The sequence below is a fragment of the Moschus berezovskii genome, chromosome 1, assembly GCF_049115385.1.
Source record: "Moschus berezovskii isolate FMDL1 chromosome 1, NW_MosBer_1.0, whole genome shotgun sequence".
Taxonomy (NCBI): Eukaryota; Metazoa; Chordata; class Mammalia; order Artiodactyla; family Moschidae; genus Moschus; species Moschus berezovskii.
The window spans coordinates 109733413-109753055 of record NC_142460.1 but is presented as its reverse complement, the minus strand read 5'-3'; the positions used below and the strand labels follow the sequence as shown (position 1 = coordinate 109753055).

Below are 19643 nucleotides of genomic sequence, written 5' to 3'. Positions count from 1 at the left end.
TCCTATTCTTGTGAAGTCAGGAGCCAAGTACCCGACAAGTCATAATGACCAACCTCTTCCTTTCAACACCTGTAAGAATTGAACATCTAGTGCAAACGAATGCTTTAAGTACAAAGCTTTATGATATGACTCAGTCTTCTTTGTCCATCTGTTCCTGGTAGATAAGTGTGTGCAGCTTAGGGAGGATGGAAGGGCCTGCTAGTCCTGGCTTGGGGCAGATGAATGGCTGGATTGTCAGCCCTGTGAGCTTCTGGCTTTCCCAGTGAGTGCTGCCTTGGTGTGCTATGTTCTTTCTTCACTTCTTGTTCTTTGTTTTTGTTTTCTCCTCAGATCTAGATACTGATGACGATTTAAATAGCGACGATTATGAATATGAAGATGAAGCCAAACTTGTTATATTCCCAGACCACTATGAAATAGCCCTACCAAATATTGAGGAGTTACCAGCCCTGGTCAGTGAGTGTGCACGGCTGCTAGCTAGATGCGCGTGACTCTGTGTCAGGTGTGTGTGTGTGTGTCAGGTGTGTGTGCTGGGCGGTGGGGAAGGCAGGGTGAGTGAGAGAGGAAGAGGAGAATGAGCAGAAACAGGAGCAGATTGCTCCTCGTCTGTGAAGAGGGCCCCTCAGGGTCCCTTGCAGTACCCTGGGCCACATGCCCTCTGCTGCTGCTGGCTGGCCTCCTCCACGTGGGCTGGCTTCTTGCCACCTGTGAATCACAGTTTCTTGCTTAGATTTTCAAACTGTGTCCCTGAGATGTGCAGGAGAGGGACTGCCTCCCCTTTAGAGGGACGCCTACAATTTTTCTCTCTTCTGCATGTTGGCCTTCCATGTATAATTTTGTTTGGGAAACAGAGTTCCACTGAGAAACAATAGCAACATGAGTTTGAAAATAACCAAGTATTTAGAAATCACAGGTCTCCAGGAGCTTTGTGGGAGTGTATTCTTTTAGGACAGAGACTGCTTTCTCGGTTTTAGAATTTAGATTTAGCAGTGAGTTTTTTCCCCTTCCTTTCTTTTTTGTGAAGTGGCTTTCATCTTCCTGAACAACTTAAAGCCAAGGACGGGGTGGTGGTGGTGGTGGTACGAGGAAGCCAGTTTCTGTTTTACTTGATTCCTGAATTCTGTGGGGCCCAGACCATTTTCCTGCTCTTCCCTCATTTCCTGTATTGTCTCCACTGCCTTATCCTGTTTTGTGTTCTTTTCTCTTTCTTTTCCTCTTTTCTCCTCTGTTGCATCCTTACTTCTCAGAATCTGGCCACAGCTAGTAGAGTTAGACATTCCAGCTCATTTTTTCCCTCCTCAAGGTTTGCTAAAACCAAAGCTAAATCTCTAGGTCCCCGATTCTTCCAAATGTTGTTTGACTCTGTCTATAGCCCCCTCCCTGCTTACGTGCCCCTGCCAAGTGGGCACATTTGTGCTCCGGGTTCCTATGGCATTAGGGGTGAGGTTTCTATCATGCAGCCAATTTTGCCTCTGATCTACTTTATACCTAAACATAAGACCACAGAATTGAAAAATTTGTGTATTTAGCTATTGTAGCTCTTTCCTCTAGTTATTTGATCTAGCATATCCTTTTTATTATAATAGTACCAAGTGCATAGCTTTTAGCACTGTGTACAGAATTAAATTACCTCTACTTTCTGTAGTTCCCTGTGTCTGCTCATGTGGCATTTACCAAGGGCAAAATATATAATGGACAAAATGGTCTTACCATTACCTGATATTATATACTAAAGCTTATATCTGTATAAAACTAGGAGTTCTCACTGCTCTTGTTTAATATAACTCTTGAGTTGGTTATCAAAAAAGAAGCAGCACATTGTGAATGAATGTCATGAGGGATGATTTTTCTCTCACTCACTTAAGAAAAAGAGTCTTCAGGTGAGAAAAGTTAAGGAGAGCTTTTAAGTACTTTTAATTATTCCCTATATGAAGAACGTAATTCCAAGTGTGAATGCTTTTATAGAGAGGTGAAGTGTCACAGAAATCTGAATCTAGCAATATATATTATAATTTCTAATAGAGTCTTTTAGAATTAAGAAGTGCTTTAGGAATTAAAAAGAGAGGGAGAGAATTGTTTGAAAGGTGAGGTAGGGAGATAGAAGGGGAAGCCTGGGTTTATCTGATGGTAACTGGTTTTATCTATATAACAGATACTTGTTACTATAATTTCTTTTCATGCTTTTGCTGAATTTTCGGTATTTTAAATACCCCAAATTATTGAACTTCAAGTTACCCAACCAGGTCTTCTGTCATCTCTTGCATTTCTCAGCATAAAAATATTCAGTTTCAGATAGGTACTCTGTAGATTCTACCAGAAAGCTGAACTACCTCTTAGTGATAAAGGGATCACAGAGAGATGGCATCTGGGACTCAGTAGGGATCTTCGTGCCTGAGATCTAACGCCTCATTTTAGACTCAGGAACTCAAGCAGTGGTGTGCTTGTAGTTGGTTAGCAACCAGCTCCCTGCGCTGTAGTGGTTGCCGATTTCAGTGGTGTAAATACTCCCACTGTGGCTGATTTCAGGCTAACATGTCACCAATGCAGTGTTGGGAAGAGATGTGTAGTGGACACTGTCACCTATGGTTTCCACTGCTTACATAACGTGGATATAAGTGAAAGCATACAGATTAGATATTAAGATAGAGTACCACAGCTAGGGAGTGAAGAGTTTTAAACATTTTTGCCTTTAAAAAATATATTTATTTGTGAGCCTATAGAATTTAATTTTTAATAACGGCTGTGCTTAACCATCTTCTTGGAGAATTTCTTAAAATTTAGCAATCAATTCTGTGAGCCAGTTTGAGCCAATTCCAGAACACCCCTGAACTTGAGATAATTCATAGTATAATATAGGATAATGGATCCTGACTGTGATCCATAAAAAGGCTTTCTAAGTGATTTTAGATGGTATTCTGAAAACACTAGGTCAATGTTTTATAGTATCTCAGACGATTAAGGAAATTTTGTTGAGTGTCACTAGGAAGGAATCTCAAAGAAAAGAGAGAATATTAAATTTGAATCATTGTGCATTACAAACTGGAACACTTAAAGATCTAATGGGGTGGAGAAGATTCAGAAGAGGACAGGGAAGGGATCAAGGTAGTCAGTGAAATAGCAGGGAGATTATAACAGACCAGAGTAAAAAGATGAGGATTTGTAACCAGGAGTGCTAAGGCAGCATGGCCCAAACATATAGAATCAGGAAGGAGCTCATGGTGACCTCAGCCTTGTTTTCTAGGGACATTACTGGAAGGGAGTGGAAGATGATTTTTGATAATTGAAAGGAAGCACTAATTATATAACACTGCCTGTGGGAGATAAATGGGAATATTTCTGGAAAACATTGAGAGAGGGGTAAGATAGGGAAAGGGGATTAAGAGGTATACACTGCTGCTGCTGCTGCTGCTAAGTCGCTTCAGTCATGTCCAACTCTGTGCGACCCCATAGATGGCAGCCCACCAGGCTCCCCCGTCCCTGGGATTCTCCAGGCAAGAACACTGGAGTAGGTTGCCATTTCCTTCTCCAGTGCATGCAAGTGAAAAGTGAAAGTGAAGTCGCTTAGTCGTGTCTGACTCTTAGCGACCCCCTGAACTGCAGCCTACCAGGCTCCTCTGTCCATGGAATTTTCCAGGCAAGAGTACCAGAGTGGGTTGCCGTTGCTATCTCCTATGTGTGATACTGTATACCACATCTTTGAAATTCTTGATTCGTGTGCAGTTCAAAACTTACTTAAAAGAACTTTTAGGATAAACAAGGTCCTACTATATAGCACAGAAAGAACTATAGTCAGTATCCTGAGATAAACCATAATAGAAAAGAATATAAAAAAGAAAGTTTATATATGTATGAGTCACTTTTCTATACAGTGGAAATTAGCTCAACATTGTAAATCAACTTTACTTCAATTTAAAAAAAGAGCTTTTAAAGGAAAAAGAAAATTTTTATTATCTTGAACTGAAATCAGTTTCTCTCTCTGCATTTTTAACTTTCAGTGTAAATAGAATTTTAAACCATATGATAATAACTGATAATAAAGCTGACATGAAAAGTATAAAATATAGGTCTGGAGTTAAAGACTGGGTCCTTGAGCTGTCTTCTTTCTTAGTCCCTAAGAAAGCCAGTACCTACAAGGTATAAAATAAATAAGATAGAAAAATACAATGTATAGCACAGGGAATGTAACCAGTTATTTTATAATAACTTTGAATAGACTATATGTTACAAAATATGGTGCTGGAGAAGACTCTTGAGAGTCCCTTGGACTGCAAGGAGATCCAACCAGTCCATTCTAAAGGAGATCAATCCTGGATGTTCATTGGAAGGACTGATGCTAAAGCTGAAACTCCAATACTTTGGCCACCTCATGTGACGAGTTGACTCACTGGAAAAGTCTCTGATGCTGGGAAGGATTGGGGGTGGGGGGAGAAGGGGACGACAGAGAATGAGATGACTGGATGACATCACCGACTCGATGGACATGAGTTTGAGTGAACTCCGGCAGTTGGTGATGGACAGGGAGGCCTGGCGGGCTGTGATTCATGGTGTCGCAAAGAGTTGGACACGATTGAGCAACTGAACTGAACTGAACTGAACACCTGAAACTAATATAACATTATAAATCAATTATGACAAAAACTTCTATCAAACAAACAATCCCCCCCCCCAAAAAAAAGAAGAGGTTTAAATATATTTATGAATGCCTGATCTGTAATGGAGTGTAAGCTTTTTTTTCTTGTAATGGAATGTAAGCTTTTTGAGGGCAGGAACCTTTTCCTTCTCCTGACCATGCCTAGCCCAGTAGTATCAATTAGCAGTGTTCAGTATATCCTCAGAGAGTTTTAAAAGCTGGAGAAGGATGGGCTCTAATGTTCACAGCAGATCACTGTCTGCTGGGCATAGAAGAGGGAGCAAGAGTAGGAGAAAGAAGACCTTAAGGCAGCTGCTTGTGTGGCTGGAATGATGGTTAGGACTAAGACGGGTGTGGCCGAAATTAGGAAGAGGTAGATTGCAAATAGATTTTGGATGTAGGACTGATAGGAATTGCTCATGGCCGGGGTGGGTGTGGGATGGCGGCTGAGGCCTCTATTATCTCTTTTTTTCCCTTGTAGTTGTTTATGTGTTTATTGGAGTATAGTTACTTTACAATGTGTTAGTTTCTGCTGTACAATGAAGTGAATCAGTTGTGTGTGTGTGTGTGTGTTTATATCTCCACTCTTTAGATTTCTTTCCCATTTGGTGGTGATGGTGGTTTAGTCACTAAGTTGTATCCGACTCTTTGTGACCCCGTAGACTGTAGCCTACCAGGTTCCTCTGTCCATGGGATTTCCCAGGCAAGAATACTGAAGTGGGTGGCCATTCCCTTCTCCAGGGCATCTTCCTGACCCAGGGGTCAAACCCTGGTATCCTACACTGCAGGCGGATTCTTAACCAAGTGTGCCTGCAGGGAACCATAGAGTATGTCTCTTAATCTGTTCTGGGGTCAGTTGTCGGTGCTACCCAGAGGAAAACATTCTGTATGAAGTTGAGCTGATTGTGCAGGAGGATAGTGATGCAGACTATACATTTTTGTTAAAAAATTTAAAAACAATTCAGTGGCTTTTATTATATTCAGAATTGGGCATCCATCAGGACTATCTCGTTTTAGAATATTTTTATTACCCCACAGCCATCACCTTCCCCTCTGCCTCTTATCCCCCTGCTGCTGCTAAGTCGCTTCAGTCGTGTCCGACTCTGTGTGACCCCATAGACAGCAGCCCACCAGGCTCCGCCATCCCTGGGATTCTCCAGGCAAGAACACTGGAGTGGGTTGCCATTTCCTTCTCCAGTGCATGAAAGTGAAAAGTGACCTAGCCTCTGGCTATCACCAATCTGCTTTCTGTCTTTATGGATTTGCCTATTTTGTACATTCCATATAAAAGGCATCATGGTTCTTTGTGGCTGGCTTCTTTTAACTTAGCATACGTTTTCAAGGTTCATCTAGGTTGTAGCATGTATCGGTACTTCGTTCCTTTTTATTGCTGATAACAGTTGTTATGTCAAAATACAATACTTTATCCATTTATCATTAATGGACATTTGGGTTATTTCTACTTTTGGCAGTTATAAATAATGCTTCTGTGAACATTTGTTGATCGGTTTTTGTGTAGACCTATATTTTCATTTATTAATACCTTGGGTGTATACCTCGGAATGGAATTGCAGGGTCATATGGTAGTTCTGTTTAACCATTTGAGGACCTGCCAAGTTATTTTCCAAAGTGGCTGTGCCATTTTACAGTCTCATCAGAATATGTTTTTAAAGAGAGCTAGAAATGGCTTATAGCATTAAGCAAATAATGAACAGTTATGAGAGGCCTCTGTCCAGGATCAACGGGGTTTGAGAGAAAGTAGAGAGTCTGCCCTCCCTGGTGGTTAGTTGGTGCCAAGCCGGACATCACAGATTTGCTTATAATGGCTGGTCTGGCACAGAGACATCTAGGCGTGTCCCCATCCAAGGTCACATTTGCACCAGATTAGGAAATGGAGCCATGCTGCTTGCATTCCATTTAAGTGCCCTTGACCGCATGTCATTGTGTGATGAATTAAGGATATTGGCTATCTTGGTGTATATTTGTTAGGAGTAACACATACCATTTGAGTAAATCCTAGGTATTCCTGTTGCTAATTTCACCCTTGTAAATTGTTCACCTTATACGTTTCACTTTACTTGCTAAGAGAAAGAAATTGTTAAATCTGACTTTTATGCTTGGATTTACAAACTGGATTTGGTTCTTTGCTGTCTTGTATCATTGTTAATACTGCAAATTCCAGGACAGGACAAAACCTAGCTAGACTCAGGGGGATAGTGCTAGAGTCAGGAAACCAGCATCTTGCTCTTGTGGTAACTAAGCTGTTTGAATTTTCTTGACTTAAGTTGTATTTATTAATAAACTTTAAGATTCATTTTACAAAAGTTGCTGTTCTCAAGCTGTTTTATGTATTATATCTGTCTGCATTTGTCTCATAGGTAACAATTGCTTGTGATGCAGTTCTCAGCTCAAAATCTCCATACAGAAAGCAGGACCCAGATACATGGGAGAATGAATTGCCAGTGTCGAAATATGCCAATAACCTCACCCAGTTGGACAATGGAGTCAGAATTCCTCCAAGGTGAGAGTCAGCAAAATGGAACTTTACTGCCTAAAACTGGCCAAAGGATTATTTATTTTTCTACCTCTCCACTGAATTAACAGTTATATATGTTCTTATCAGTTGCCTTTTATAAAAATAAGCTCAAAAATTCTCTCTGGAATTATTCTATACCTTTGTAGTAGATGCTGACCGTGGCCAGTCCCTACCCTGGAGCCCAGCCCATCCCTACCCTAAGGCATCTGATTGCAGACACCTGCAGCTCTTTCTGAGGGGCTTTCTCTATCTTCCAGAGCCAGGCTGGCTGGCGCATGGGACAGTCAGAAAAGCTGTAGAGTCGTGCTCCCTCCCGTCCTCTTGGAATGGCCTCCAACCAGGGGCTGTGGAGTGGAAGGAAGAATACCTAGACCCCCACCCTCAAGTGGGGTAACCGTCTCCTGGAGTTCCACGGCTGGTCTGAGCCCCACTGGCCCAGGGGGTCATCTGCTCATTGACAGTCTCTGGCCTGGCTGCCTACCCTTTCAGTCTTTCTTCCCTCAACTCCCCTAGGGTGCTTCCTGGGATCACCTCCCTGACAAGCCATTTGCATTCAGATCTTTGTCTACCTCTAGGGGGACCCAGCTACAAAGACTTACAACAGTCTTTGGTTATCACCTTTTGGCTGGTATGCTCTTTCGGCTTCAATGGCACCTCCTGTAATCAGAGGCAGGTGTGTTTCCAGAGGCAGGAGCTAGAGGGAAAGAGCAGGTGGATCGAGAATGTGTCCTGTCTCTTTGGACCCTGGCTGTGCTGCCTTCTGCTCCATGTGGTCTTAGGGAAGGCTCCATACCCTCTGTTGTTCTCTTTGATAGTGGGGATGGTAATAATGCTGAAGAGTGTTTATTAGAATCGCATGGTAAGACTTCTGAAAATCCCTTTCTCCAGACCTGGCATTTAACTTTCATTTAAGTTGTTAATGGAAAGAAAGAGGAAAACAATAGAAAGGGAAAGACTACAGATATCTTCAAGAGATTTGGAGAGATCCAGGGAACATTTCATGCAAGGATGGACACGATAAAGGACAGAAACAGTAAGGACCTAACAGAAGCAGAAGAGATTAAGAAGAGATGGCAGAATACACAGAAGAAGTATACAAAAAAGGTGTTAATGACTTGAATCATCACAATGATGTGGTCACTCACCTGGAGCCAGACATCCTGGAGTATGAAGTTGAGTGGGCCTTAGGAAGCATTACTAGGAATGAAACTAGTGGAGGTGACAGAATTTCAGCTCTGCTATTTCAAATCCTAAGAGATGATGCTGTTAAAGTGCTGCACTCAATATGTCAGCAAATTTGGAAAACTCAGCAATGGCCACAAGACTGGAAAAAGTCAGTTTTCATTCCAATCCCAAAGAAGGGCAATGCCAAAGTACGTTCAAACTGCTGTACAATTGTGCTCATCTCACATGCTAGCAAGGTTATGCTCAAAATCCTTCAAGCTAGGCTTCAGTAGTACATGAACCAAGAACTTCCAGATGTACAAGCTTGGTTTTGAAGAGAGAGAGTAACCAGAGATCAAATTGCCAACATCCATTGGATCATAGGAAAAAGAGAATTCCAGAAAAACATCTGCTTCATTGACTTTGCAAAAGCCTTTGACCGTGTGGATCACAACGAACTGTGGAAAATTCTTAAAGAGATAGGAATACCAGACCACCTTACCTGCCTCCTGAGAAATCTGTATGTAGGTCACAGAGCAACAGTTAGAACTGGACATGGAACAATGGACTGGTTCCAAATTGGGAAAGGAGTACATCAAGGTTGTATATTGTCATCCTACTTATTTAACTTGTATGCAGAGTACATCATGCAAAATACCAGACTGAATGAAGCACAAGCTGGAATCAAGATTGCCAGGAGAAATATCAATAACCTCACATATGGAGATGACACCACCTTATGGCAGAAAGTGAAGAGGAACTTAGCCTTTTGAAGAGGGTGAAAGAGGAGGGTGAAAAAGCTGGCTTGAAACAACATTAAACAAACTGAGATCATGGCATCTGGTCCCGTTCAGTTCAGTTCAGTTCAGTCGCTCAGTCGTGTCCGACTCTTTGTGACCCCATGAATCACAGCATGCCAGGCCTCCCTGTCCATCACCAACTCCCGGAGTTCACTCAAACTCATGTCCATTGAGTCGGTGATGCCATCCAGCCATCTCATTCTCCGTCGTCCCCTTCTCCTTCCCCCCCCAATCCCTCCCAGCATCAGAGTCTTTTCCAGTGAGTCAGCTTGTCACATGAGGTGGCCAAAAGTATTGGAGTTTGAGCTTTAACATCAGTCCTTCCAATGAACATCTAGGACTGAGCTCCTTTAGAATGGACTGGTTGGATCTCCTTGCAGTCCAAGGGACTCTCAAGAGTGTTCTCCAACACCATAGTTCAAAAGCATCAATTCTTCGGCGATCAGCTTTCTTCACATTACTTCATGGCAAATAGAAGGGGAAAAAGTGGAAGCAGTGACATTTTCTTTTCTTGGGCTCCAAAATCTGCGGATGGTGACTGCAGCCATGAAATTCAGACACTTGCTCCTTGGAAGAAAATCCTATGACAAACCTAGACAGCATATTAAAAAGTTAAGACATTACTTTGCCAACAAATGTCCATATAGTCAAAGCTATAATCATGTACAGATGTGAGACTTGGATCATAAGCAAGGCTGAGCGCCAAAGAATTGTTGCTTTCAACCTGTGGTGCTGGAGAAGATTCTTCAGAGTCCTTTGGACTGCAAGGAGACCAATGCAGTCAATCCTCAAGGAAATTAACCAATTGCCAACATCCGCTGGATCATGGAAAAAGCAAGAGAGTTCCAGAAAAACATCTATTTCTGCTTCATTGACTATACCAAAGCCTTTGACTGTGTGGATCACAATAAACTGTGGGAAATTCTGAAAGAGATGGGAATACCAGACCACCTGACCTGCCTCTTGAGAAACCTGTATGCAGGTCAGGAAGCAACAGTCAGAACTGGACATGGAACAACAGACTGGTTCCAAATAGGAAAAGGAGTACGTCAAGGCTGTATATTGTCACCTTGCTTATTTAACTTATATGCAGAGTACATCATGAGGAACGCTGGGCTGGAAGAAGCACAAGCTGGAATCAAGATTGCTGGGAGAAATATCAACAACCTCAGATATGCAGATGACACCACCCTTATAGCAGAAAGTGAAGAGGAACTCAAAAGCCTCTTGATGAAAGTGAAAGAGGAGAGTGAAAAGGTTGGCTTGAAGCTCAACATTCAGAAAACAAAGATCATGGCATCTGGTCCCATCACTTCATGGGAAATAGATGGGGAAACAGTGGAAACAGTGTCAGACTTTATTTTTGGGGGCTCCAAAATCACTTCGGATGCTGATTGCAGCCATGAAATTAAAAGACGCTTACTCCTTGGAAGGAAAGTTATGACCAACCTAGATAGCATATTAAAAAGCAGAGACATTACTTTGCCAACCAAGGTCCGTCTAGTCAAGGCTATGGTTTTTCCCGTGGTCATGTATGGATGTGAGAGTTGGACTGTGAAGAAAGCTGATCGCCGAAGAATTGATCCTTTTGAACTGTGGTGCTGGAGAAGACTCTTGAGAGTCCCTTGGACTGCAAGGAGATCCAACCAGTCCATTCTAAAGGAGATCAATCCTGAGTGTTCATTGGAGGGACTGATGCTAAAGTTGAAACTCCAATACTTTGGCCACCTCATGCGACGAGTTGACTCACTGGAAAAGACTCTGATGCTGGGAAGGATTGGGGGCAGGAGGAGAAGGGGACGACAGAGAATGAGATGGCTGGATGGCATCACCGACTCAATGGACATGAGTTTGAGTGAACTCCGGGAGTTGGTGATGGACAGGGAGGCCTGGCGTGCTGTGATTCATGGGGTCGCAAAGAGTCGGACACAACTGAGTGACTGAACTGAACTGAACTGATTGATTGGAAGGACTGATGGCTGAAGCTCCAATCTTTGGCCACCTAATGCAAAGAGCTGACTCATTGGAAAAGACCCTGATGCTGGGATAGATTGAGGGCGAAAGGAGAACAGGGGCACAGAGGATGAGATGGTTAGATGTCATCACCAACTCAATGAGCTTGAATCTGAGCAAACTCTGGGAGATAGTGGTGGACAAAGGAGTCTGGCATGCTACACCCATGAGGTCACAAAGCGTTGGACACGACCTAGACTGAACAATAACAACAACAACGAAGTGTTTTCCTTTCTACTTAGGTTGTCAGTGTCGTAGAGTTTTGTTTGAACTAGTCGTGAAGCATTACTACTGGTGGTTAATGCTTTAGAACCTCAGCTGTTTATACACATGGGATCTTTCATAATTTAAAGTCACTCAGGCTTTATTGTCTCTCATGTAAGGAATTTTAAGGAAACGACCTCTCTTCCTGCCCTCAGGCTGTGTGTCAGTTTTCTAAGGTAAAAGAGCTCTCTCCGCGGACCTGGCCCCCGTGTGAGTGCTCCTTCTGCTCTGGAATGGGTCTCTGTTACTCCACTGACCTTCTCCTGTGACCCTGCTCCCCCCCCCAACTTGAGACACCCCTTTTCTTAGATGTTAGTTTTCTCATGATGCCTTGTTCTGTGGCTGTGCTAACTGTCCTCTGATGACTTCACAGTGGTTGGAAGTGTGCCAGGTGCGACCTTCGGGAGAACCTCTGGTTGAACCTGACCGATGGCTCCGTGCTGTGTGGGAAGTGGTTCTTCGACAGCTCCGGGGGCAACGGGCATGCGTTGGAGCATTACAGAGACACAGGCTACCCTCTCGCTGTGAAATTGGGGACCATCACTCCGGATGGGGCCGGTGAGTGTGTCTTTACCAACTCAGGTACCTGCAGTGGCTCCCTCTTGAATTAACCAGTGCCTTCATCTCCGGGATTAGAGGGCATAAGCTCTGGACTAAGACAGCCCAGGCATGAATCCTGATTCTACCTCTTATTAGCTGTGAGATCTTGGGTCAGCCTCCGGTTCCTCATCTTGAGGATAATCATGGTACCTCCCTCATAGGTTTGTCAAAGTGTATAAGCATTTAGTCTGGTGCCCACAGTAGAGTCTTGGTAAAAGTGTTTTGCTTTTGTATCTTTCTGTATATCCCTTGGCTAATGGCTCAGTGGGAAAGAATCCACCTGCCAGTGCAGGAGACGCAGGTTCGATCACTGGATCAGGAGGATCCCCTGGAGAAGGAAATGGCAACCCACTCCAGTATTCTTGCCTGGAAAATCCCACGGACAGAGAAGCCTGGTGGGCTCCACTCCATGGGGTCACAGAAGAGTTGGACACGACTGAGCGACCAAAAAACAAAGAGGACAGAAGGAGGAATCAGGACCTGTGAAGTAAACGTGCATAATCAAGCTCACCATTAGAATAGTAGGGATTTGAAAGCCTAGAGTCCATTAGGGGGATTAGTGTCATTATGGAGTAGATGGTTGTTCAAGATACTGGGAGTTCAGACCCCTTGACATCAGTGGGCAGTGACTGTGTCCAGGGCAGCAAAGAGTGAGAAGTGGCTCCTACCTGTACTGTCAACTTCAGAACTGGTCATCTCTGTGCTCTCACACTGTATGTTAGCTTTTAGCCATGTTTGTACAGTTAATTCCTTCCACCACTGGGTGAGGGAACAGAGAACTTGTATCAGGATTGATGATGAGAAAATTAAATACTGAGTGTGGTCGTTAAGAACCCATCATCTCAGTGTCACTGAGAACATTTATGAAGCACCGACCTGGACCCATACTCGGGTCAGTCTTCTCCATCTGTCCAGGTGTTACGTTTCTATTTCTTCTCTACTTTAAGGTAAGATGATTTTTTTTAAGGACAAATATAGACATTTGTCTTGTCTTCTCTGTTATCTTTCTCTGACTGAATTTTGTTTGTTGTTGTTGTTTTTAGTCGTGTCTCTTTACCACCCCATGGACTGTAGCCTGCCAGTTGGATTTGGGGTGACATTGCTCTGTTGAATGATTGGTGTACGTGGTAATCATCACAGTCCTTGTAGGGGCTCCAGAGAGAAGGGTTCATAACATAGGCATTCTATTGGGTACAATTGTAAGGGGAGGATAATTCAGATGTTTCTACTTTTAGTGCTATTTTAAAGATGCTGGGCCTTTTAAAAAAAATGGAGTATAGTTGATCTACAGTGTTCATTTCGGGTATACAGCAAAGTGATTCATTTTTTTTTTCAGATTTTTTCCTATTGTAGGTTATTATAATACATTGAATATAGTTCCCTGTGCTATACAGTGGTCCTTGTTGCTGACCTATTTTATATATAGTAGATTGTATCTGTTCGGAGAAGGCAACGGCAAGCCACTCCAGTACTCTTGCCTGGAAAATCCCATGGACGGAGGAGCCTGGTAGGCTGCAGTCCATGCGGTCGCTACGAGTCAGACATGACTGAGCGACTTCACTTTCCCTTTTCACTTTCACACATTGGAGAAGGAAATGGCAACCCACTCCAGTGTTCTTGCCTGGAGAATCCCAGGGACGGGGGAGCCTGATGGGCTGCCGTCTATGGGGTCACACAGAGTCGGACACGACTGAAGTGACTTAGCAGCAGCAGCAGCAGATTGTATCTGTTAATCCCAAACTTGTATCTGTTAACCAAAGCAAACTTTGGTAGACATAAATTTGTTTTCTAAGTCTGTAAGTCTGTTTCTGTTTGGAAATAAGTTCATTTGTATCATCTTTTTAGATTCCACATGCAATGATATGTGATATTTGTCTTTCTCTTTCTGGCTTACTTTACTTGGTATGGTAATCTCTAGGTCCATCCATGTCACTGCAGATGGCAATATTTCATTATTTTTATGGTGAAGTTATATTATGTAGTGCTTTGAAACCAGTTATTAGGAGTCCAGCTCTCAGAACATCCTGTTCAAGACTAAAATTATTTATATATGGGACTTTGTTCTAAAATTTCAGTTGAGCTCTGTCTTATTCATCTTTGAGTTCCATACGAAATCTTATACTGGGTAATCTTATACTTTGGGTAAATGAACCAACTAGTCTGTAAGTATGTAAATAATTGTATTCTATTTAAATATATGCTAATAACAAAGGCAAGGATTAATTCTATTCTCTAAGCATCTTTAATTTTCCAGAAGCCTTTTTTTTTTTAAGCATGAAACTTATTTTCAAACTGTTATTTAGAGTTCATTTAAAGTTTCTTTCCTTTAACCTGAGACAGGAAGTTTTATATTAGCCCTTTGATAATATGGGAAGCAGATGTTCAGTGTAACATATTTAGGAAGCAGAGAAAAATTTAGAGAAATAAAAATCAAAATCGGGAGTTTAAAAAATAAAAATCGGGAGTAATACCACTCCCCGGACAAACCGCTCTGCTTCTAATAATTTGAGTGTTTTCTTTCAGTCTTTTTTCATTTTTAAAGCCTTGATCAGTTCTCATACAAATACACACACATAGCCTGCATTTTTACAAAAATTGAATCACACTGTATAAAGATTTATTCCCTGTTTTCTCTATTTAATATTATATTTTCTATGTCATTAAATATTCTTCAGTATCCCCTGTTAGTTCCACAAATCATTTCACTGTTCCCCTGTTCAGTTTAGTTCAGTAGCTCAGTTGTGTCTGGCTCTTTGCGACCCCGTGGACTGCAACACACCAGGCTTCCCTGTCCATCACCAATTCCTGGAGCTTGCTCAAACTCATGTCCATCCAGTCGGTGATGTCATCCAACCATCTTATCCTCTGTCATCCCCTTCTCCTTCTGCCTTCAATCTTTCCCAGCATCAGGGTCTTTTCCAATGAGTCAGTTCTTCACATCAGGTGGCCAAAGTATTGGAGTTTCAGCTTCAGCATCAGTCCTTCCAATGAATATTCAGGACTGACTTCCTTTAGATTGACTGGTTTGATCTCCTTGCAAGTCCAAGGGACTCTCAAGAGTCTTCTCCAACACCACAGTTCAAAAGCATCAATTATTCTTGTTCCCCTGTGAGATGCTACAGTTTTGCTTTTCTGATGAACATCTTTGTATATATGCAAGTCTTTGGGTGTTTGTCTAATGTTTTTTTTTTTTTAAGGACAGATTCCTGTGAACAAAGGGTTGAACCTTTAAATTTAATTTTCAGTTGCCTAGTTTCTCTTTTAAACAACTGTAGTAATTCATACGCCCACCAGAAATGTATGAGAATACCTATTCCAATAAATCTTTGACAACTTTTCGTATTCAGAATATTTAAAAACCTTGGCTCATCTGTTATCTTGTTTTAACTTGCTTCATAGTGAGGCTGAACTTTTTCGTAGTATTCTTGGCTATTTGTAGTTCTTTTTCTGAATTAGGGCGATTTTCTAGTAGGTGTAGGTGTTTTCCTTACTGGCTTTTAAAAACTTCTTAACCATTAAGAATATTAACCCGTTATCTGCCATAATTAAGTTTTTGTTTTTCTTTTAGGGGATGGTGAACTTTCAAGATTTTCCATATCACGTAATTGAGAGTATTTGAATAAATGCTACTTTTCAACCATAGAAAACGTAAAACATTGGCAAAAACAATGTGAAACATTCAGCTATGATGAAGGTTCTTGAATTCACTTAACTGAGAAAATGTTCAGTTTTTGAAAATAGATCAGGATTTGATTCCTGTTTATCTTATGCAGAGTTGGTTTTAATGCAAATAACTATTTTCGGCCTAATTATCATATTAGTTTATTTGTTGTTGTTGTTGCTGTTGTTCAGTTGCCAAGTCGTGTCCGACTATTTGCAACCCTGTGGATTGTGGCACACCAGGCTTCCCTGTCCTCCACTATCTCCTGAAGTTTGCCCAAGATATTAGTTTATGGGATGTATCAATTCTATTTTTGTGTCTTTTAAATCTATTTAATAGATTGCTAGGTGTAGCTTAATATTTATTTAAAATCCAAATAAATTAATGAAAACGTGACATTTCTTTAAATGTCTGACCATGGGCTTTGTGGATGTTGAGATCCAGGAGGGCAGTGTTCTCTCTGTCTGGGGAAGGGTGGCTGCCTTCTTATGAAGGTACTTCTGTTGAGAGCCCATCTTCCATACTCAGTAGGCTCACTGAGGGGCTAATTCAACTCACAAGAGCCAAAGTCTTAAAGTCAGGGAGTTTATTTTTTAGTTTCTAATGAGAACCACAACTGCCTGTAAGTGGGATGTTTATGTCAACTCGACCAGTACATTCCTTCCCTGTGGGAAGCTGAATTATATTTAGACTATTGCTTAGTGAACATGGAATCCAAGCAGGTTGTGAACTCAGATATTTAATGGTGGTATGATCCAATCATCCTGGTTTCCTTCTCCCAACAAGGATTTACCTGTTCAGTGAGAAAATCCTACTTGTCTTGACATCTTAGTCTAGAATTAGTTCTTCCAGGAAGTTGTGATCCCCCAGTCACGGCCATTGTGGTGGCTGGGTATTAAAAGTGAGCCCCCTATCAAATTCCACTCTGGTTCCATGGGTACAGCAGCAGACAAAATAAGAAACAGATCACCATGCAAACAAACGAAGAGCTCTCTGCTGTGGGAGGAGACATTCTTTGGCAGATTGAGGTTGAGGTTGGTGGGAAGGGAATGAAAAAGGTTGGAGGCAGGCGAGGGTGTTTTTTCTTTCATCATGGAAATTAGTTTACCTAAGAAGCAGCCTCACAGCCTTGGTGGTTGCAGGAGGGTCTTCTGAGATGGCCATGGTGAAACAAATCAGTGTCATTTTGGGGGCGAGAGCTCCGAAGGGCTCTGGTACCATAGTCCTTTCTGTCTCAGTGCAGAGAAGAATTCGGTGAGAGCAAAGTGGTAGACAAGTGATTTACAGAGTAGGATGCTTGTGAAACTTACAAGCGGGTGGGGAAGAAATGCTGTGTCCCGAGAACTTAGTGGGCTGCAGTTTTATAATCAAAGGATAAGTGGGGAGGGGGAGAAGACCTTCTTTGTCTTTCTTGAATAGGTATCACGTTTCCATCAACAGTTCCTCCCCCAGGTAGGGCCGGGAAGCTTACTTGTCCCTGTATGGTCAGGCCAGGATTGTCATATAGAATTTTGGAAAACTCTTTTCAAGTTTTAGTGCAATGAGGGTTTTTCATTTTGAAAAGTCACCTTTCCATAAATAATTACTTTTTTGTGTGTGCACAGAACTTGTTCTTCAGTTCAGTTCAGTTCAGTCGCTCAGTCGTGTCTGACTCTTTGCGACCCCATGAATCACAGCATGCCAGGCCTCCCTGTCTATCACCAACTCCCGGAGTTCACTCAAACTCATGTCCATCGAGTTGGTGATGCCATCCAGCCATCTCTAGGGATCATTAATTTACTGAGTTCACTGAGTAGGATTTTGGGACTCATGCCACCATTGCTTTATTGTTTTGGGGCATGTCCCTTGCTTCTGTTGTGTGGGTTTTTTGGTAAGCAAGCCTGCTTTTTTTGTGGTTAAGCAAACCTGCTTTCTTGAGTAATCAGTAGCTTATGGGATCTCCCATAGTTTTTACTTACAATCCCCAGTGGGACTATTTAATCATCAATTTTGTCCCATCATTCTGTTCCTATCCGTGGCAGCTGTGAAATCACCTATCCCCCTGACTCTGCCCAGCTCAGCAGCATCTCAAGGTGGCTTTTCCTACTTGGTCATCTTCACCCCTGACCTGGGCATCAGTCCAGGGATTTGGAATCAAGGATTGACTACTTCATTTTAGTTTTGACCTGGCTTGTACCCCTCTGTGTGCTTCTTTGCTGCTCCACTGTGGCACTTTTCGTAAGACAGCAGACCCTGAACAACAATGTTGTTCACTATCATATCTCTAGCATCCAGCAAAGTCCCTCACACATTGTGGGCGTCAGTTAAGTATTTGTGGAGTAAACAGATGGATGAAGACAGACACACCAATAAAATTTGTTCCTCTGACTTACCTTTTTTTCTTTTTCTTCTTCATGTCTCTTTTACTGACATCTCTTTCCTCTTACTTGCTTTCGTTTCCTGACCACAGCCTAGATTCTGTTTGGTCTGGGATTTATGCTGTCTAAGGTTCATTGGAAGGACTGATGCTAAAGCTGAAACTCCAATACTTTGGCCACCTCATGCGAAGAGTTGACTCACTGGAAAAGACTTGATGCTGGGAGGGATTGGGGGCAGGAGGAGAAAGGGATGACAGAGAATGAGATGGCTGGATGGCATCACCGACTCGATGGACATGAGTTTGAGCGAACTCCGGGAGTTGGTGATGGACAGGGAGGCCTGGCGTGCTGTGATTCATGGGATCGCAAAGAGTCAGACACGACTGAGCGACTGAACTGAACTGAAGGTGATAGTACACACCTCTGACCTCATTCATTTTGTGTTTGGCTTTCTAGATCTATTGCTGGAGTATTCTTTTGCTTCTCTTCTTTTCCTGTCTGTGGAAGGTACTCTGTGGGTGCAAATATAAACTCATGGTGAAAAGGGACAGTTTGGGTGAACAGATCACATTTACTCTGGAGAGAAACTTTCCTCTGTGGCTTATGACTTGGTGTTTGACCAACAATTCTGTTTTTCTCTCCATTTGAGCTGTGAGAACAGAGCAGTGAAGCCAGCTTCTATGGTTTCATTAGTCTTCCTAAAACACCAGAGCTTCTTGAAGTACATCTTTACCTCTCTCTCCTTCTTTCCTGTGTGGGAATCTGCAGGCAAGATCTGGACTTCTGCCACTTTCTGGGGCTAAGAAAGAGAGCTGAAAGTCACATGAGTAAACCACAGCCAAGAAGACATCTGTGGAGGTCCGTTATACCAAACCAGCATTCTTATAAGACTATTTGAAATAGTAACGTTTCAACTTATGAGGGCAGGGGCCTCACTTATCTTATTTCTTATTGTATCCTCAGTATCTGTACATATTTGGTATTCAGTATGAGTCAGTGAATCCATATGAGTGAACACGGATGACCAGTGGTACACCACTTCTAATAGCATACCATCCTATAGAAATATTTGTAATATTTGTAATCTTTGGCAATTAGTTGTAAAACATTTTTTCAATCAAAATATAATACATTTGGAAAAATATTAATAGAAAAACAAAAAACGAAAGAAACCTCATGAGAGATAAGAAATTATTACCATTTTTATATATAATTCCTTACAGATTCTCAGTCTTGGTCTCAGTCTTAGCCTCCATCTTTATAAGTTTTATAAGTTTTCCTTCATTACTTTTGAAACTTAATACACGTACTATTTTATTTGTTTTTTTTAAAAATTTTATTGACATATAGTTGATTTACAATGTTGTGTTAATTTCTGCTGTATAGCAGAATTTTTGATTCAGTTGTACATATATGTATATACTTATTCTTTTACATAATGGTTTATCACTGGATATTGATTATAGTTTCCTGAATGCACATACTATTTTCTAACATGCTTATCACATCAATTCATGCTGAAAATTTTTTTCCTTTAAATATTACCTTTATTCATTCATTGACTCATATGAGTCAAGGCTGGGTTTCAGATTGAAGTAAAAGTTACATATAATAAGTG

At 41.8% G+C, this 19643-nt stretch overlaps 1 protein-coding gene across 3 annotated transcripts in view; it reads left to right on the top strand.

Annotated features, from left to right (window-relative positions):
- Positions 1–19643, top strand: part of USP13 (ubiquitin specific peptidase 13) — a 137879-nt gene that overhangs the window by 44605 nt on the left and 73631 nt on the right. For all 3 annotated transcript variants that reach the window (XM_088838877.1, XM_088838881.1, XM_088838878.1), the window contains exons 4-6: positions 331–452; positions 7009–7151; positions 11781–11965. In XM_088838877.1, the coding sequence (XP_088695003.1) occupies positions 331–452; positions 7009–7151; positions 11781–11965 (450 nt within the window). The remainder of the gene's footprint in view (positions 1–330; positions 453–7008; positions 7152–11780; positions 11966–19643) is intronic.